Here is a 22,976-nt window from a genome sequence, read left to right as displayed (position 1 = left end):
AAAATTTGTCATTTTTATCCCATATCGACGGGGTAAAAAGGGACAGCCAGGGATCAAACAGATCCTTTTTCAATTTTGACGAGCTTTTATAAAATAATTGCTACCATGGATTGCTACATTATTAAATGCAAAATATAAATTTCAGAAGCTCATTTTTTAAGAGATCACATCTCATATAATCCTGATCTAGTATTTAGTCAGAATTATTTATCAGCAGATTTGAAATAATTATTAATTTAATTTCTCTCTTGTAAAATTGCTTTATTAAATTAATTCACTTTTTTATTTACTATGTTTCATTATTTACACATTTGAAAAGATATTTAGTTGGTCTTTTTTACCCCACCCACATGTAAGCATTTATAGAGGTCATATAAAAACTGTTTAATTTAAAAATAACAATACGGATAAAACCATAGAATAACAATCTGATAAAGCAATAAAATAACATATACTTAAAAATTATATTAAGGTCTGGAAAACTAAACAACAGTGCTCACAACCAAAAAAACTAACTACGACAGAAAATATTTTTGTTTTGGCTGGTTATTCATCATTGGACCTCTACTTTCAAATATTTCCTAACTTTACTTGTTTTTGCGATAACGGCGGCGCATGGTCCTTTATACCTACGGACCTTCAAGCCCCGCTCTAACCTACATAAAATAATCAAAATCTTTTTTTTCAGTATATATTTAACATTTATTGTCATTTGTTTCATGAATAAGAAGTGCTATTTATTTATAATTAGTATGTTTTAATTATATGTTGTATGTTGGAACAATACTTGTTTCCAAACATAAAGGTAGGCATTACGTAAATAAAAATTACACATTCTACTTTAAATTTTTAATCAATACCAAGAAATATTAAGATTTCAACGAAAATTTCTCCCATGTATCCATTAAAACCATTGTTATGATTTTAATTAGATCCAATTACGAACACGAAATGGTTTGATCGCGTTTATTATCGAGGTATGTGAATTAAATCACAATACATGTCTACTATCAGATTTCAATTTTAATTTAACAACAAAATATTACAACTAGTGGTATATGGCATCGTGCTTAAGTTAAATTGCTGGAACTTACCGTATCGTAATGAAATATTGGATAAATATTAAATGTTTTCAAATAGATTATTATAAATACTGTAACTTTCATTATTCATATTTTATAGATAAAATATAAGAACTTATGAATTGGACGACGATAATTATATATGTTTCCAGAAAAGCAATTAAACAAAACCTAATCAATCGGGTTTGAAATGAAGGACATTGTCTAATATTTAAAAGAACGATATAAACTGAATTGATAAGTCAATATTATTTATTTGAAGAATATAAGTGAGCTTTAGAACTTTAGCTAGAATTAAAATTAAAATTAAAATTTTCGATACTCAAAAAAAAATATTTTTTAGAAACTAAAAATAATTAGACTTTGAAATAAAAAAAAATCTTTTTTTAAAACCAATCGTTTGGCAAAACAAACAGAAAGTTTTTTGAATCATTCAAATCGGATGCTTAGTTCTCTCAAAAACTGACATATTCTGCACATTTAGCTCTGTATCTCCGAAACAGCTCTGCCAAAAACTAATCACCACTTCTCACCATCATTACAAACTTAATGTTTTTTAAGTCATTCGAATGTTCTGTTCTTTCAAAAACTCTATGTTTATTTTCTGCACTCTTTGGTCCGTATCTCTGTAACGGCAGGACCTGTCTTTGACAAAAACTAATCAGCACATCTCCCTATCAATAGGAATCGTTTTTTTTTATAGGGATACTTGCAAACCTGACGAACTCCGTTTCGCCACCAGATGGTTTCGTGAGAAAGATGATGATTTTTTTTGTTTGTTTTATATTTGAAAAGGAATTTTTTTTATTACACAACAGGAATGAATTTATTTAGATTACAAAAATGAAGTACTTTTTAGTTGAACTTCTCTAAGTGAATAAAAGTAAATCCGCAAATTATCCGTTTCATGGAAGTGGTCTTTGGTAAACCACATTTTTTGTTTTTTGGTCTGACGTTAACACAAAAAAGCGGATGGTTTTCCAACTCGTGAACAGGCAACGTATAACTGCCCATGTGATAGATAATGATTTTCTAAATAATCTGTTTGAAATTTATCCCGCAAACACTAAGCGATTGGCCTTGCGGCATGTTAGTTGTCATTGCGAACGCAAGGCAAACTGGAAATTGCAATCTCGCATTAAGGCACGATGCCATGCACACTTATTTTCTTAGCTATAAACCTTGCGGAGCTCGAGACTTTTCCAACGAACGCAAAATTGTCGAAATCGGTTCTTGCGTTCTGGAGTTATATCGCCAGGAAGGAAAACCCAACTTATTTATATACATATACTAGCAAACCCGACGAACTCCTTTTCGCCACCAGATGGTTTCGTGAGAAAGATGAAGAAATTTTTTGTTTGGTTTATATTTGAAAAGGAAGAAATTTGATTTTATTACACAACATTAATGAATTTATTTCGATTACAAAAATGAGTTGAACTTCTCTGAGAAAATGAAAGTGAATCTGCAAATTATATGTTTTATTGAAGAGCCTTTTGGTAAACTACATTTTTTTTGCATATGTAGATATATGTAGATAATCTATTTGAAATGTTTTAAAACAATTGATTATTTTTATTACTCGAACTTTTAATTACGGTGCATGAAGTTCCAGCAATTTGCATTAGGACACGATGCCATGCACCACTAATTTTCTTAGCTATAAACCTTGCTGAGCTTTGCGAGACCTTTCCAACGAATGCAAAATTGTCGAAATCGGTTCGTGCGTTCTGGAGTTATTTCGTCAGGAAGAAAAACTCGACTTATTTTTATGTATATAGAAGATAATCTATTTGAAATTATTTAAAACAGTTATTGATTATTTTTATTACTCGAATTTTTAATTACGGTGCGTGAAGTTCCAGCAGCTTGCATTAAGGCACGATGCCATGCACAACTAATTTTCTTAGCTATAAACCTTGCGGAGACCGAGACCTTTCCAACGAATGCAAAATTGTCGAAATCGGTTCGTGCGTTCTGGAGTTATTTCGTCAGGAAGGAAAACCCGACTTATTTTTATATATATAGAAGATATACCCGGATATATACCCGTAGGGTAAGTTATAGTAATGGCAAAAAAATCGAAAATGAAAAATTTTGTATATCTTCACATTTCAGAGGTTTCTGAACATTTTGGCGTACTTTAGAAAAAATGGATGTATGTGTGTGTGTGTGTGCGGACACAAATTTTTATCGACGATTCCGGGAACACGGTTCAACCGATTTCAGTTATTCAAAAAACATTTGATTGCTGTTGATAAGAAGACGTGCTGATTAGTTTTTGGCATAGGCAGGTCTAGCCGTTTCGAAGATACGGGCCAAAAAGTGCCACAAACGGTAACTCAGTTTTTGAGAGAACGGAGCGTCCAATTTTAGTATTTCAAAAAACTTGTATTGACAAGATGAAGATCTGATTAAATTTTCATGAAGGCAGGTTTAGCTGTTTCGGGGATAAAGTGAAAAAAGTAAAACAAAAATGCTATTTGGCGGCCAAAACTGATCATTAGACATATGCACATCAAATTATCATGTATTTTAAAGAGATTTTAACAAGTATAAATTTTGTTTGCATTTCCATGGATTCCGTACCAATGTTTATCAGTTAGACGGCGACGTGGCGCTTACGCGTTTCGATATTTCGTCTCTATACAGTTAAAGCAGTACTGTCGCTTTGAAAAAAAGTTCAGAATTTCCAAAATATTTCAAAATGAAGAAAACATCTTCTTTCAAGTTTTTTTTTTCTAAAAACGTAAATTTTTGTCAATTTTTGATACGGGGTTCCAGCAATTAAGGCACGATGCCATGCGCCCCACTAGTTTTCTAAGGTATACAAAAATGTTCAGGTATCTTTGATATATAGAAATTTTCATTCTCGTTTTTTTTTGCAATTACTATAACTTACCCTACGCCAACGGGAAGTTAATTAACAAAAATATAAAAGTTTGAGGGTGTAAAGTTAATCGGAATGCGACACATATTGTTTAAAACATATGTTTAATTTTTTTATTAAATAAAATGCGTCATATCGTTAAAAGTATTAAATATTTTTCCCAGCATCTAATTACCGCGCGGAAGTTCAAATAATTATTAATCGAGTCTATTAGAAGGCATTCGCGAGAATTGGTTACGCATCGCTCGGTCAGAAGAATTGAAAATCATCAAATTAAATATTGGCAGTTCCCATAACATTTGTGATTTGCTGCGCAGGTATTTATGAAGAAGTACTAATATCAGATGGTTATTCCCCATATTAGCGTCATTAAATTTTACAATATATTATACGCACTCACAAACAGAGACTAACACATCTTACATCTTTTATTTATGTATATATATATATATATATATATATATATATATATATATATATAGTAGGGTGGGGCACAAAGATCCAATTTTACTTTGAGCAATTGTATTATTTCTATTTATTCAATTATGTGCATGCACCTAGTGTTAGAACGATAATATCGATACTGAGTAAGTATCGATACTTTGACTTCGATACTGAGTACTTTTCGAATCGATACTTCAGGCCGATTCTTTGGCGGTATCGATACTTTGCGCCGATTCTACTCAAAAAGTATCGGCTATATTTTTGACCCCACCAAAAGTTCGATTGCATTTTATGAAGCCTAGTTTATATAGGGTGAATGCTTCGAAAGATACATACCCTACAATATTATTAAATTTAATTTTTATATTGCGTATTTAATGATAATAGAAGTAATTATGGTAATGTTAAATTTTATTTTGTTTCTCTGTCTATTCTCAATATTTATTAGTTTTGTAAGCCTGCATTATATATTATGCGCGGTGTTAAAAATTCTGATTATAATTGTATAGTTTTTGTAATTAATTTGAATAAAAATAACTATTTCAAAACAATATAGCGTAATTTTATTTAAGAGTCGCTACTTTTTTATAAAAAAATAAAACTGATTCATATTCATTGAGTATTTCTATTAAAATTATTATATTTTCGTTTCTATATTCAAAATTTGATACTTTTGTTGAAAATAAGTACTAATTTATATTCATTAAGTATTTCTATTAAAGTTATATTTTCAATTCTAAATTAAAGTCGTTCAATGAAATCATTGAATACTTCTATTGAAAGTCGTCACTTTCGTAGATAGGTAAATATTTTTAATCGTCAAATATTTCTGGTGAATCATAATTAATTCGAAACAATGATACTTTTGCAACTTCATAAAATAATATAATACTATTTTTTATAATATGATACTTTTTTTTCATTAATGAGTACTTTTCCTTTTGATATAAATTAGCCGACACTATTGTTATAAATGAAAACTTTCGTCACAAAACGATACTATTTTTTAATTAATGAATATTTTTTTATATAAATTAGCCGACACTATTATTATAAATGAATACTTTCGTCACAAAACGATACTATTTTTTAATTAATGAGTTTTTTTTATATAAATTAGCCGACACTATCATTATAAATGAATACTTTCGTCACAAAACGATACTATTTTATAATTATTGAGTATTTTTCTTCTTGATATAAATTAGCCGATACTAAATTATAAATGAATACTTTCGTCACAAAACGATACTATTTTTAATCAATGAGCAGTTTTCTTTTCTATGTAAATCGAGTTTGAAATTAGTATCGAAAAATTATTGTTTAAGACTTCTCAAAATATTGAAAATGATGCTGATTTAACAGCATCAAATCCAGGCAATAGAATTTATCATAATATTGTAATTCGATCTGTAGAGAGTTTTAGATCTCTCTTGCACTTTTGTTGATTTTGGTGAAAAGTACTCAATATTCGATACTGAGTAGTATCGATACTTTTGCCACGATACTTTTTGGAATCGATACTTTGCCTCGATTCTTTTTTCAGTACTTGGTATCGATACTTTGCCTCGATACTTCTAACACTGCATGCACCTACATGTTAATTCTAACAAATATTTTGGATATTATACATTATGTCTAATTTCCAAAAGTCTAATTTTGGAAATTGTCAACCAGCTCTAATTTCGGTTCACAATGTTTTACAAAAACGTAGACAATTTTTTTTTGGTTTCTGTTTTTTGTAAAAAGAAAACAGTTTGCCCGATTGTCTCGAATTGCATCTCTTTGGACGTTTTATTATATTATTATATTTATTATATATACGTACATTCTATTATATTGGCCATGAAGGCGGCAATCTTCATGACATTGAGCTTTTACACCGGATGATTGCTACCTAGTAGAGAGGGTAGTGGATTTGGATCGCACTTATATTTACTGTTGACTTTAGTTTTAGAAGTGAAACAAATATCTTTTTCAAATAGAACTTAATGACAAATCATTAGTGTAATAAGAACTTGCAACAAAGACATAAATTATACCAACAAATCATTGTTTTATACAGTCCGCAGCTTCAAAGGTTAAATTATATCCTAGATAATAGATACGCAAAGACCACATCAAATGGTTTTTAACTTAAATTGGTGCAGCCGTTTTTGATTGAAATTATGAACAAACCAACTCCTAGTTGCTCCAATCTATAAAAAAACTTATTTGGCATCGAAGATTAGACTACTTTAGTCTTAGTGGGCGAATGAAAGAAAAGAAAATCTATTATAAATACAATATTTACAGTATTGATGGATTTTCCTGAAAAAGATGTTTTACAGAAGGTGAAGAAAAAATAGGAAATAAAATGACTCAACAAAACTTGACTCAACAATAATAGGAAAGAAATAGAAGGAAAAAAGATAATACTCAAATTCAGAAACTGAATCAGAAGAGTGGTATTTTTTGGCTTATGGTGAATATAACGTAGGTTAGGTAAAGTGCATCATTTATAAGTTGTGGGCACATGTAGGATATGTTAAAGGAGCAATGTATTACACTTACTTCATATTTTTTAAAATAAACTAAAACTGAATGATTTGAGGTAATTTTTGTCATTTTAGCCCCAAAACCGGGTTTGTAGGATTCATTGTAAAACAATGAGCATTGGTTGAGATAATTTTACTTGATTAGATAGAGGAATATATACAGCATTTAGAAAGAAATATAATCGGTGAATCTCAAAATATAACTAGTGAGGTGCATGGCATGGTATCTTAAGGCAAATTGCTGGATCTTCCTTCATTATTAAAATCTCTATAAAATATCTGATAATTTAAGGTACATATGTCCAATTAACATTTTTGTCCGCCAAATAACTTTTTTTTTGAGAGTACATTACTGCTGGACTTGCCTTCCCAAAAAATTAATCAGTTTTTCATCTTATCAAAAAAAAATAAAATGTTTTTTTAATTATTAAAATCGGACGCTCCGTTCTCTTAAAAACTGAGTTACAGATAATGACAATTGTGAAAATATGTTCGTTGGATTTACGTAAACTATTCCAGTATTTTAACAAAATTCTTATTATTGCACAGACGAAGGATAATATTTCACACATATACCTTTTACCAGGTATTTACGCTCTGAATGTAATTAATTACTAATAATTACTAATAATTACAGATTTGTAATGGTCTGTTGGCGTTGTCCATAGATTATCTTTTGTTATCGTACTAAAAGGTCGGTATAGCAAATAAAAACTCTTTACACTATAATAAATTATTTTGTGCGATAATAAAAATCATCGACACTCATGAAAATTTTATAGCAAGGTTCAATATGTAATGTCACAATATTTTTTTTGTAATTATGATATATGCAAAATAGGTCATTAACACAACGAGGTTGTAAATATTTTTATAAATTTTAAGAAGACATTGTGACATGTGCATGATAATTTGCGTTTTAAAAAATATGTATTCTCAAAAATTGTAATTGATATCATTTTATACAATATGTTTTGTTAAACGTATAAAAAATACCTTGTTTGGAAAATTAATTTGTTTTTTGTTTTCAGATAGTATAAAGATGTTTATGTTTTGCGGACTTATATAGAAAGGTTTGTGCCTGAAAAAAACTATTTTTTTCTTGATTGGTGTTCTTTGGTAATTGCCCATATATTTCATTGTTTTAATAAGATATATGAGCAATTGAGGAAAGGATATAAATGCAGTTCAAACCAGCAAGAAAATGACCAATGTTCATAGAGAATGGTTAGTTTATGAAAAATGGTTCACTAAATTCTTATCTGCAAATAATTCGCTTTTGAAGGGCATTATCACTGGTGACAAAATATTACTCGTATGAAATAACATCAAATGCAATAAAGGTCATGCAAAAAAGATAAACCAGCCCAAACTACTTCCGGAAACAATATTCTTCAAAAAAGTGATATATATATAGTCTGTGTGGTTGAACTTAAAAAAATCGTTTGAGCTTTAAGCTTTAAGCTTTCACCAGATTACACTCGATTATTTGAAAAGTCTACTATCATCAGCTAGAAAAACTAAATGCAGTCACTCGCCAAAATCTTCTACAACTTGTTCATACCCACCATATGCTCCAGATATTGCTTCATGAAATTGTTATTTGTTATGGTCACTAGAAAACTTTAAGATGGCCAAGTAATCACCTTAAATGATAAGGTCAAACAAAGCCCATCGAGATGATTTTTTGTCAGCAAATGCCAAAGATTTTATGAGCGTAAAATTGTTTCTACCAAAGTGATTGCAAAAATTATTGGACCGCGACAGCTAATATATAATTTAATTAAGTGTTTGTTTCTTATATGATAATGTCTGGCCAAAATGTCCAGAAAAGCTTGACAAACAATTCAACAAATACTAAAACTTTTATTATAGTAGTCAAATGTATTGTAACTAAATAAATCCTATAATGTTAGGGAGAAGTCCCCAAGTGGACGGACACCTAAGATTATTTATAAATAAATCAAAAAATATTTTACGAAATGTTTATTAAATTATGATTTGTGTTAAATAACAAAGGTAGTAGTCAAATTAAAATAACAAAAACGCAACCTATGCTAAAGAATAATTAATACTATCAATCAAACATTGGTAGCACAAAATATGATTTTAAAAAGTGGCACCTAGTACCGTAAAAGATCTAATAATATTCTACCATCTTACGGTTAACAATCAAGTACTACTTTTATCTTTACATACCACTCAAATGTAAATGCATGAAAATACTAGAATTACTTCCATTGATATTTAGGTGACGCCGTGATTTTGCGCCTAAAACAGCAAAGGGTTCCTCCCGCCGTCACAGGTGAGTCTTGGCGCGTTATCCAGCACCTGTGTGCCCCCCGCGCTCCTTACACTTGTATTTTAAAATAAAACGATTCATACTTGCTTAAATAATACGTGTTAAATAGAGTGTCCGGCGCTAAGTGCCGTCCGGCATTACGGGACTTCCCCCTGCTAGTAAATTTATTGAATAATATCATAAGTACAAGTAGAAATAAAATGTACTAAAGATACCTACGTAAAAATCATCTATAAGTATTTTTTAAATAAATCAATTCTGCCAGACTACTTGTTGATAAAACTTGAATCAAACAATTTATTTAATGCGGATCATAAAATAAACATTAAATACTCATTAAAAAATATAACAAACAATTTCAATAAATTCTAAAATAAAATGAATTTTAAAATATGACCGTATTAGCTGATGTATTATAGAGATTGTTCACCTAAAAAACAAGTAAATGGATTTTTAGTCATAAATATATTATTATCACTGAAATTGTCAATCACATAAGCATTTTTATTATTCAAATGTAATAACAAATTATAACAGATCGTTTTCGCGAAGCATATTAAATTAATTATCGCGCAATTGGCAATTTCGATGAAAAGCAGATAAAATAATAATAAAAACAATAATTAACATCTTCATCAGCAATATTTATTTAATTTCACGTTTTATTATCGTAATAAATGAACCTTGAACTATGGCGTCCTCGAATTTTATTGATAAACTTAATGTGACACACAATGTCATGGTTTTTGCACTTGCTGTTTTTATTCGTGCCACGTGAAAATGTGGAAATACGATTGGGTAATTTGCGTACAAAAAATATCTAACTTCGGAAAATACCCATATAAATAATAGTTTTGACAGTGGAAAAAACAAAAACGCTTTCCAGGCTCATAATGGGAAAAGAGGGTTCTGCAATAACGCAAGTTTCTTCTTTTAACCGGTGGTTTGTTTTTAAAAGTAATATTTACCTTGTAGTTAGACAAAAAGTAAAAAGCCAATTACCTTTGACCTGTTTCAGTTTTATTATTTCTTGGTCTCGATTGAACCGTCTTGTAGTCCAAAAGTAAACAAAAATGAATAAATAATAAAATTTTTATCAAATACTGATTAAAATCACTAGTACTAATAAGCTCTGATTAATTTTAATAGATGCTAGTGGGGCGCATGGCATCGTGCCTTAAGGCAAATTGCTGGAACTTCCCGTACCAAAAATTTTTTTTAAAGATTAACATTTTTGAAAAAAAAAAATGCTTCAAAAAAATTAGATTTTTGAAATATATAAATTTTTGACAAAACTATACTTTTTTGGAAAAAAAGACTTTGAAAAAAATGTTTTCTTTGTTTTGAAATATTTTGGAAAATCTTTATTTTGAAATATTTTGGAAGTTTTGAACTTTTTTTCAAAGCAATAGAGTTGAAATATCGAAGCGTGTAAGCGCCGCGTCGCCGTCTAACGGGTAAACATTGGTACGGCACCCATAGGAGTGTAAACAGAACTTATACTTATTGTTAAAATCTCTATAAACTATCTGATAATTTTATGTGCATATGTCTAAAGATCATTTTTGACCTCCAAATGGCTTTTTTTTACTTTTTTCACTCGATCTCCGAAACTGCTAGACCTGCCTTCATGAAAGTTTGATCAATTCTTCATCTTGTCAATACAAGTAAAATCCTTTTTAAATTATTAAAATCGGACGCTCCGTTCTCTTACAAACTGAGTTACCGTTTGTGGCACTTTTTGCCCCGTATCTTCGAAACGGCTAGACTAATCAGCACGTCTCCCTATCAACAGTAATCGATTTTTTTTTGAATATTTGAAATCGGTTGAAGCGTGTTCCCGAAATCTTCGACGAAAATTTGTATCCGCACACACACACATACACCCACCCATGCATCCATTTTTTTCTAAGGCATGCCAAAATAAAACGTAAAGTCATATAAAATTTTTTATTTTTGATTTTTCGCGATTACTATAACTTACCCTACGGGAAGTTATTAATTGCGAATAACAATAAATCACGCAGAAAACCATGACAAAACCACCTTCAAAATAAACTTTAGAAGGCGCGATACACGTATGAACTGACTACTTCGACAAGACTGTGACAATGACGATCAACATCTGACAGGATTAACATTGTAAAAATAAAAAAAAAAACTATATAGTGATGCATGACATCGTTTCTCAAGGCAAATTGCTGGAACTTTCCGTACCGAAAATTTGAATTTTTTAATAATTCAAAACTTTTTTAAAACTTGAAAGAAATAGATTTTTGAGAATTTAAAAAAAGAGGCTTTTAAAAAAAATGTTTTTTTTTGTATTTTGAATCGTTTTGGAAATTGGAAACTTTTTTTAAAAAAGCAATCGCTTTGAACGACTGGAACTCAACTAGATAAGTAAGTAGCATTTTGCTTTATGGCAAGCTGCATGAACTTTTCAACATGTGTATATAACTGATCTATTCACCAAGAAGTGGGTTTAAGTAATTTTTAAAATGATGATAAAGTTTACAACTATTCCAAAAATAATTATTTTAAACTTTCATTAAAAACTAATCCGTCTGATTTCTAATTGATATCTCACAAACACATTTATAATATCTGTGATTGTTTATATAAATATATTTTAATATATAATAAAGAGATATTAATTATTGGTTCTCGTCTTGATATGTAAAAACAAACATTTTTAAGATTTATTGATATTATTTTCAATTGTGACTTACATTATTGAGTGTTGATATTTTTAATCTGTACTTGTTAGCGGGTTAACCCACGCTCAATGATCTACAGTTTTACCTGATTCGACCCTTATTGTCGGTACCAACTTACAACATAAAAATACAAACTTATCTTAATGAAAATGTGATAAACATAAAATATTATAATATTTTAATATAATATAAGAACACAATAGTTCTTAATAATAATTATAGTGCTCAAACACTGGCTTAGAACATATATCGTGTATGGCCAAAGGGCGCAGTTTTTCATTCCAAATTATTAAAAGCTTTTGTTATTGTCATAAACCTATGATGTTTTGGAATGTTTGTTTGAAAATTTATATAGCCTAGAAATCCTTCAACAATTATTTCAAAGAAAGGACCTGGCCAACTTATATGTTATAAAACAAAAAATAAAGTGTACTTAAAACTTATATGCAGTTATAATCTAAACAACCTCGCTTTCTGTAAACAAAGCAACAACATTGCTTTCTGTATAAAATTGACAATATGACGATCTTTCTATATCGTGTTAGCAAAGTCGCCTGATCTTTCACATCTTAGGTAAATTCCTAACTTTACTTGTTTTTGAAATAATGGTGGACTACCTTTTTGCCCGCGGGCCTTCAAGCCCTATATTATATTTAATTAAAAAAACATCTCATAATTCGCTCGTTCTATTACTAATGATCTGGATTATTATTAAGGGGTCGATTCTACCGTAAAATAGACCAATGTTATGGCAAGGCTATGTTATGTAGCAGTTTTCATATAAAGTAGTACTAAAATCTATCAAAATCCAATGTGGTTACTGTGCAGTCAGACTTTTTAGATAGAAAACCTAATTTAGAAAACGCGCAAATGTCAAAAACAAAACGATGTTATCATAACTGCATCTTTGAGATATGACTTGATAACATATGAGTAAAGTTGCATTTTATGTGTAAAACGCCTGATCGCACTACATGGAATTTTGACAGTTTTCGGTATCATTTTGTTTGAAAACTGGAGTGTAACATAGTACTGCCATATCATTGATTTATTTTACGGCAGAATCGGCTCATAAATTTCAAAATATGATATTTTTATAAAGTTTAGTCAAAATGTAATAGTTGAGGTTGAGGTTACAGCTCGACACGAAATGTTTATTATTTGTATAAAACGCGTGCTTTTCATTTCTTACTTGATATATGAGCATGCCTATTAAAATTATATAAAATACTAATGCTTCTATTTTGTTTTTAAATTTTTGCAATTAAGGTAGTATAAATAAATATTAGAAGTTTTTGTAATAGAAACCAGGGTCATTGAAACATGGATAACAAAGATCTGTTTCAAACTTTTAGGCATTTTACAATAGAAGACAGAGCAGGGAGCAGGGCTCTTTGAAAATTGTGATCAATTTATTTAATAAGATTACCTTGTGCTAAAATAGAAGTAAAACCTATCGACTGGATCACAAGAAAAAGAGACCACAAATTCATTGTGAGAGACCTGAAAGAATAGAAAAAGATTAAAATTATCACATAAGTTTCATAGTCAAAAAAAACTTTACTCGTAAGCAATACTACTATACATAAATTTTATAAAAATCCAGTTAATGACTGAATAAACATTTTACACATAATTATGAATAAATTAACAAGGTATATCTTCGCTCGAATCAATAACAAAAACAATGATCATACATACTACTTAATTATTAAGTAAAACCTGATTTTGTATAATGTAAAAATCACTCTTCTTCAGAGCTCATTATTTATTCAGAAGATGAGCAAATTTTACGCATTGTTTACGTTCAATTATAATAATAAAATGTTTTTCGTTTATTGAGTAAAAGATATAAAAAAGAGCAGTAGATTTTGCCAGATTAATTCGCTTTTTATAAGTCTGAAATAAACTTAATTAATTAAAAAAATCTTTATAAAGTTACTTTTAGGTATATATTTTATAATTATAATTAGGTGAGCTAATTAAGTAAGTAAAACTAATATAGAGTGAAAGCAAAATTTTTATATATTATATAGTAAAAATAGATTAAGTTTATAGTTAAATAATATAAAATACATAAATATTTTAGTTATATTACCATGCTATTAGGCGTAATTAATTGATTTTTCTCTAAATCATTCATATCTTATAGTAATATATAAATAAGTAAATGAATAGGACTTTATCGAACTGATTTCAAATTTTTGCTTTAAGTTAAAAATGTTTGCAGTCTGCATTCCATAGTGTTATCACGATCTTTTATGATTTTTTTCTTGACGGTAGATACCATAGTCTTATAGATCATACTAAAATATTACGGCCCAACGACAACTCGTTTAGCTTTAAAAATTCGACAAAGTTTGCAAAAATTAGTATCGTTTTTGGGTATTTGTCAAAATTAGACCTTTCATCGACGTTTGCTCAAAAACGCCTGAACCGATTTCAAAAATTTTAAAATCATTTGATGTGTTTCAATGAGGACTATCGGTTTCGGTCAGTTTTATGAGACGATCTGCCGAGCCGTTTCTTCATAATTAGAAAAAAAGTGTTAAACTCTTCGTTCACATTTAAGCTGATACTACCGAAACGATTTTAAAAAATCAAAAACTGTTCGGAAGATATTAGTTGGGAATGATACTGATTACCTCGAGCCGTTTTCTTGTAATTAACTGTTGAAAAAAATTTAAGCCGATTTTCATGGAACTTATTTTGGCGATATATATCATGGTCTTATAAAACTTACTGAAATATTGCAGCCGTACGACAAGTAGTTTAATTTTAAAAATTCATCAAATTTTAAGAAAATGAATAGTTTTTTTGACGTTTGTTGAAATTAAAATTAGACGATTTACTTGGTATAACGATAGAGTGTTCGTTCGTTTTATTGATGTGTAATAAATTTACTCGGGAAACTTTTAATCACTCAAATTATTTTTTTATATTTTATTGATTACTTCGATCATTTACACATATCGGGAAATTTTTCAAAAGCTCCATTTCGGTTTTTTGCGACTACTATAACTTGCCCTATGGGAAATTAAAAATTAGACAGGTTTTTTAATTGAGAAAGTTTAATCAATTACAAATATACTAATCAAACTATAATAAAAAAATACGATTCACAGTATCACATACTAGTTGCAGTGTTATCCCATAATCGCAAATTTTAAATAATTTATCAACAAATGCCTTAGCCACGAGTACAAATATATCTACAGTATCAATATTACATTGGCAAATATGTAAAATATTATTTCAAGGCAAAAGAAATTTTTAGATAGATGCTAAAAATGCTAATTTTATGTTAACATGTTAACATGTAATTCAATGTGATTTACAATGTTGATCATTGTTGAACGACGGCTACCGGAACAAAAATGAATCACAACTTATGTCATTAAGATCGTAATTATTTAGTATGTATATATGTACTAACGTACTAATTTTTAAAACATAATTGTACCAGAAGACAAAAAGGTGTATTTGTTTTAAGACGAGTTGCAACTGCCCGATAATTGTAAATTGTCGACATATTCAATAATAATTAAAATATGTATCTATCCAGAACAAAATTTAAACAATTGTTTTAATAATAAATTTTCTGTTTTAGTTAAAAACTAATCTAATCTAAACTAAATCTAATAAAATTTCTTTAATTGCATGAATTTTAAAGTGTACAAACGGATGTTGCTTGTCCAAAAAGCATGGCATATTTCTAATTTTAATGATTTTTTTTATAATTCAAACAATTTTCGTACCATTATATTTCTGTTTAGACAAAACCATGAACTCTAGCGACTAACAAGTTGCATTATAACCATAACACAATTATGGTCAGAACAATCTATGCTCGTAACTGATTAAGACAATCTTCATCTTATATTTTTCCGATAACAAATAACAGATTTTAAATTTCCAAAATTAGTTCAAGATATTTTACGAAACCGTGTATAAACAATTTGAATTTATCTTTTCATTAATTCGATGTAACTCGATAAGAACTAGCGTTTCTCAGTTTTACGCGACGATCAGCCAAGCCGTTTCTTTGTAAATACCAGAAAAGTAAAACAATGTTGACCACGCTCTAGTCTGCAATTCTGAATCGATTTTGAAAACTCAAAAACCATACGAGAGTTATTGGTTTTTGGTATTGTTGGTATTATTATTGGTTTAACTGATCAGTTTTTGGTAAAAATTCGCTAGCGCAAGTTATTGTAGGGTAGGGCGGGGCTAGTTGAGCAAATTTTTACTTAAACGGATGTAGCTTCTCAAAGAAAAGTCTCAATAAGTTTCTATACGGCTTAATGGATTTGCAGTTTATCGCTTAACAAAAGTGTTAATACTATTTTTTGGTAATAAGTAAAATTTAAAAGCTACAGCTGTTTGAATGCAAAAAGTCAAGTATGCTCAATGTACCCCATAGGTAGGGCAAGTTGAGCACTAAGAAAGTATAATGAAATTATAGGTTCAATGTCGATTAGAGATAAAATAAAATAAGTTTTTAATAACCAGTTCTATATTTATAGTCTTTATGGACAGAGAAAACAAAACTTATAGTAATTTTCTTTGAATAATTAACCAAAAGTAGAATCAACAAAACAATACGATATTGTTTTACCATTATATTCAGTATTTTTGTTTAAGATCATTATTTCTTTATATTTACTCATAGACTTAGCTTAAATCTTAAAAATAATAATTAATTTCTGGAAGTTAGTGGTAATTGTCTTAGCGACAGAACAAGTTTAGCAACTATGCTCAACTAACCCCAACTCGGAATTTCAAAATAAAAGTGAGTTTATAAAAGAAAACGTGAGAATTATACCCAGAATCTCTGTGCATATTAAAAGTACTATAATTATATGGAAAAATAACATTTACCTGATTAAAAATAAATAACATTTGACTAAACCAGGCGAAAACTCGTGATGAATTACTTTTTTACTTTTTGGTCTCAAAAGAAACAAAACGCCCTTGAGCCTTACTCGGATGTTTATTTCTCCCGAACATCTATCTTTCCGCCATATAATGCCTAAACGAACGGCGAATAGTTTTCGAGATATTTCGATTGCTCAACTTGCCCCTATGCTCAACTAGCCCCGCTCTACCCTAATTAATTGTTGAAAAAAATTATTCAACAATTTTTATGATTTTTTTTGACGATAGATATCATAGTCTTCTAGAACATACCCAAATATCACCGTCCACGATTAAGCCAAAAATCCTGAATCGGTTTAAAAATCCAAAATTTTTTTGAAAAATATTATTTGGAAGTTGTGGTGATTAATTTTGGACAATGATTGGGCAAGCATTGTCTTTGTAATTATCCGTATATCTTGGCCTAAAAACACACTAAAAATTTTTACAGCATACACGTTGTCATTGTCAATTCATTCAAATGTAGAATAATAAACTAAAATTTTAGGATATTTAAGCACGTGTCTGTGCAAATTAATATAATTACCGATGATTTAAATATGTTTGAAAGATTTCAATTGAAATTCGTAATGCTTAGATTTAAATGAAAGCCAAAACTATATTTTCGAAATAAACAGTTGAAAAATTTATCTTAATATCTAAGTTTCAATTTCAGTTGATTAAGTCAAATTTAACAAGTATCCGGAAGCTTATGCAATTTGCCTTAAGGCAAAATTCCGCTTTCAGCTAGTTATTTTTGAAATTGACAGAAAATGGACTTATTAATCATGTTCATAAAATGGTATTAAGGTACATATATATTAACTGTTGATTGATATCATTTCAGTTATCGTTAAAATTAAATGTTAAAATAATGAAACTTTATAATAACAAAAAATTAACATTTTAAGGTATTTCAAATTTATTTCCAATATCCTGCGTTAATAGAAAAAATATCATTTACTATGCATTTAATATGCAAAATATAAATGAAATTGTATCAAATTTGTTTGTAAAATGTCATTAAGGTTACATTGCATGCTTTATATAAATCTATTTAATAATTTTATAATGACGATTTAAATAATCAGTTTTATTTAGATTTACCATTGCGGTCAATGACTTTCGTGAAATAAGTTTTTTATTTGTAATTATGTTTTATCGCTCTACATGCTTTTTTTAACATATTAGGCATAGAGAAGCTATCGATCTAGAGATTTACACAAATAGCTAATTTATAACAGATAAAGGTTTTATTTTATACAATCAAATCCGATTCTTCTTTTTATCCAGAATTAAAACAAAACTAGCTGTAAGTGGAATTCTGTCTTAAGGCAATTAAGGCATCGTGCCTTAAGGCAAATTGCTGGAACTTCCCATACCAAAAATTATTATATTTTTAAAAACGATTACCATTTTTGAAAAAAATTTACTTTGAAAAAAATAAGATTTTTGAGAAACTATAAATTGGACAAAAAATTACTTTTTTTTGAAAAAAAAAATTAAAAAAAAAAAAAAAATGATAATTTTTTTTTATTGAAAAAAAAATTTTTTTTATTTATTTTGACATTTGTGGAAGATCTGAACTTTCTTTTCAAAGCAATCGTACTGCTTTACCTGCATAGGGACAAAATATAAAGCACGTAAGCCCCGCGTCGCTGTTTAACGCATAAGCATTTGTACGGAACCAATAGGAATGTTAACAAAATGTATACTTATTGTTAAAATCTCTATAAAATATCTGATAATTTGATGTGCATATGTCTAATGATCATTTTTGACCGCCAAATGGCTCATTTTTTTACTTTTTCCTCCATATCTCCGAAACCGCTAGACCTACCTTCAAGAAAATTTTATCGATTCTTCATCTTATCAATACAAGTGAAATGTTTCTTGAATTATTTATATCGGAAGCTCCGTTCTCTTAAAAACTGAGTTAACGTTTTCGGCACTTTTTGCCCCGTATCTTCGGAACGGCTAGACCTGCCTTCGCCAAAAACTAATCAGCACGTCTCCTTATCAATACGAATCGAATGTTTTTTGAATTATTCAAATCGGTTGATCCGTGTTCCCGAAATCGTCGACGAAAATTTGTATCCACACATACATACACACACATACATACACACACACACACACACATACACATACATCCATTTTTTCTAAGGTATGCCAAAATGTTCAGAAACCTCTGAAACGTAAAGATATATAAAAATTTTTATTTTTGATTTTTTTGCGATTACTATAACTTGCCCTACGGGAAGTTAACTAGTTGGTATTGGTATTTTGCCTTGAGGCAAGTTACATCAACTTTCCAATATGTGCAAATAATCGACTTATTCAATAAAAAGTAAATCAATAAAAAAATAAACTAGCTGTAAGTGGAATTCTGTCTTAAGGCAATTATGGCATCGTGCCTTAAGGCAAATTGCTGGAACTTCCCGTACCAAAAATTATTATTTTTTTAAAAACGATTAACATTTTTGAAAAAAATTTACTTCAAAAAAATAAGATTTTTGAAAAACAATTAGACAAAAAATTACTTTTTTTGAAATTTTTTTTTTTTAATTTTTTTTTTAATTTTTTTTTTTTGAAAAAAAAAATGTTTTCTTTATTTTGACATATTTTGAAAGATCTAAACTTTTTTCAAAGCAATCGTACTGCTTTAACTGCATAAAGACAAAATATCAAACCGCGTAAGCGCCGCGTCGACGTCTAACGCGTAAACATTGGTACGGAATCCATAGGAATGTAAACCAAAATTATACTTATTGTTAAAATCTCTAGAAAATATCTGATAATTTGATGTGCATATGTCTAATGATCATTTTTGACCGCCAAATGGCATTTTTTTTTTACTTTTTTCATTAGATCTCCGAAACCGCTAGACCTGCCTTTATGAAAATTTGATCGGTTCTTCACCTTGTCAATACAAGTAAAATGTTTTTTAAATTATTAAAATCGGACGCTCCGTTCTCTTAAAAACTGAGTTACCGTTTTCGGCACTTTTTACCCCGTATCTTCGGAACGGCTAGACCTGACTTCGCCAAAAACTAATCAGCACGTCTCCTTTTCAATACGAATCGAATGTTTTTTGAATTATTCAAATCGGTTGATCGGTGTTCCCGAAATCGTCGACGAAAATTTGTATCCGCACATACATACACACACGCACACACACACACACACACACACACACACACACATACATCCATTTTTTCTAAGGTATGCCAAAATATTCAGAAACCTCTGAAACGTAAAGATATGTAAAAATTTTCATTTTCGATTTTTTTGCGATTACTATAACTTACCCTACGGGAAGTTAATAAAATTAATTGTTGAGTGATTAAAAGTATTCCGAGTACATTTATTACATATCATTAAAAACGAACAATCACGTTAACTGAGTATTTTCTAAAAGCAAATTTTCAAAAATCAACAATTTTCATAATTGAACCAGTTTCCGTAGGACTTTAATGGTTTAGTATGTTCTTTAAGACCAAGCACTCTATCATTATACCAAGTAAATTGTCTAACTTTAATTTTAACAAACGTCAAAAAAACTACTCATTTTCTCAAACTTTGATGAATTTTTAAAACTAAACTACTTGTCGCAAGGCCGTAATATTTCAGTAAGCTCCATATATATAGATCCAATAAGACCATTATATATATCACCAAAAAAAGTTCCATAAAAATCGGCTTGAATTTTTTTTAAACAGTTAACTACAAGAAGATTTTCACCTAAAACTAATCAGTATCATTCCCAAATAATATCTTTCGAACAGTTTTTTATTTTTTAAAATCGATTCGGTAGTATGAGCTTAAATGTGGACAAATTACAAAGAAACGACTTGGTCGATCGTCGCTCAAAACTGAGAAACGATAATTCTCATCGAGATACATCAAATGGCTTTTAAATTCCTGATATCGGTTCAGGCGTTTTTGAGCAAACGCCGATGAAAGGTCTAATTTTGACAAATGCCAAAAAAACGATACCAATTTTTGCAAAATTTGACGAATTTTTAAAGCTAAACGAGTTGTCGTAGGGCCATAATATTTTAGTATAATCTAGAAGACTATGGTATCTACTGTCAAAAAAATAATAAACTAGTGGGGTGGGTGGCATCGTGCCTTAAGGCAAATTGCTGGAACTTCCCGTACCGTAACGAAATGTTCGAGGATTACTGAATGTTTTCAAATAGATTATTATAAATATTGTAACATTGTCTAATATTTATAAATATTATATAAACTGAATTGCAGAGTTGAAATTATTTGTAAAGTATATTATTTGTAAAGTATATTAGAACTATAGTCAGAATTAGAAATTTTCGATATACAAAAAAAAAGGGACAAATTTTTTTTTTCCAAAATCGATTATTTTGTTAAGACAAGCAGAAAGTTCTTTGAATCATTTAAATCGGACGCTTTGTTCTCTCAAAAACTGTCATTTTTTACATATTTAGCTCCGTATCTTCAAAATGGCTGTGCCTGCCTTTGCCAAAAACTAATAAACACTTCTCCCAATCATTGCTAATTGAATGTTTTTTAGATCATTCAAATCGGATACTCCGTTCTCTCAAAAATACTCTTTGCTCCATATCTCCGAAACGGCTGGACCTGCCTTTGCCAAAAACTAATCAGCTCTTTTCCCTATCAATAGGAATCGGATGTTTTTTGAACCATTCAAATCGGTTGATCCGTGCGCTCTAAAACGTGACTGGAAATTTGTATCCACACATACATACACACACACACAATTCCATTTTTTCTGAGGTATGCCAAAACGTTCAGAAACCTTCAAAACGTCGAGAAATGTTAAAATTTTCAATTCCGATTTTCGGCCCATTACAATAACTTACCCTACGGGAAGTTAAAATCGTTGAATTTTTTTTTAACATTATTACAAGAAAACCACCCGGCCGGTCTTTAGCAAAAACTAATCAGCACGATTCCCAACCAATATCTATCGAACGGTTTTTGAATTTTCAAAATCGATTCAGAATGGCGGGCTTAAACGTGGACGATTTTTTTTTCTATTTGTCTGCGATTTACAGATCGGCCGATCGTCGCACTAAACTCAGAAATGATCTACATGCTGTTTTTCAATATAAATTAAATAATATTTCTTAATGTGGGGTAAATAATATATTTTAATTTGGGGTAAATATTGTTTTTTTATTGAACTCATATTGGTTTTTTATGTGTAGTAAATATTTTTGATTTATATAGATTTTATGATGATTTCTAATGTGTGTTAAATATTGATTATAATTATTGATTGTAACATTGATTATTGTATTGATTGTAATTATTTTTAAAGAGCTCATTTTTTTTAGTTTTGCATGGGAGTTTCATATTATATAGTTATATTGGGATTACATGGCGCCCTTATTGGTTTCAATATTGGTTTTATATAGAAAAACGTTAACAGAAAAATATTAGGGCAATATTGAAAAACTATTAAAGCAACTATATTGCGCCACGATTTATTTCTACGTGGAAAGATACTTATATATAAGTGTCTTTCCAAGTAGAAATCAATTAATCAATCAATTATGAATACTCAATAAATATAATTTATCAAAATTAAACAAATTATATGCATTAATATTAAATATATTATTTTGAATAAAACTTACCTTATGCAATTAATAATATGCTACAAAATAAATAAATGATATCACTCTTTTAAATTTTTTACTAAAATTGCAAAATTTGCACTACATCACTTCACAATATAAAACAAATCACTCAACTATTTTATAAATTAACTGATGTAGACTTTAAGAAAATTTCACTCTGATATATCATATAACAAAGTTAATGTGAAAAATAATGAGTACAATTATGGTACAAAACTTGTTAAATATTATAAATCTAAAAAATTCTGTTCTGTAAAGAATATCCGATTGTGATATATGATATCTGTGCGGATGTTCCAGACAGACTGATGTAAGATGTGAATATTGAAAAGTAGTTATAAGATACACAAACACGACCGCCGCTTAAAAGACTTTGATTGAAAAAGTCATCCTTGAATCGTGACCATTACGTGCAATGTCACTGCTGGTCGTGCATATA

At 29.2% G+C, this 22,976-nt stretch overlaps 1 protein-coding gene across 1 annotated transcript in view; it reads right to left on the bottom strand.

The window, feature by feature from the left end:
• Positions 1 to 22,594, bottom strand: part of LOC113383652 (venom protease-like) — a 37,427-nt gene extending 14,833 nt beyond the window's left edge. The window contains exons 1-2 of the mRNA XM_026621902.1: positions 22,535 to 22,594; positions 13,402 to 13,475 (exon numbers count right to left, since the gene is read on the bottom strand). Of these exons, the coding sequence (XP_026477687.1) occupies positions 13,402 to 13,465 (64 nt within the window). The 5' untranslated portion in view covers positions 13,466 to 13,475; positions 22,535 to 22,594. The remainder of the gene's footprint in view (positions 1 to 13,401; positions 13,476 to 22,534) is intronic.
• Positions 22,595 to 22,976: the final 382 nt, after the last annotated feature.

The sequence above is a fragment of the Ctenocephalides felis genome, unplaced genomic scaffold, assembly GCF_003426905.1.
Source record: "Ctenocephalides felis isolate EL2017-DRISC unplaced genomic scaffold, ASM342690v1 CF-g0.4_SCAFFOLD_03570, whole genome shotgun sequence".
Lineage (NCBI taxonomy): Eukaryota > Metazoa > Arthropoda > Insecta > Siphonaptera > Pulicidae > Ctenocephalides > Ctenocephalides felis.
Note: the sequence above shows the minus strand (reverse complement) of the source record. Positions and strands in the feature narration are given on the sequence as shown.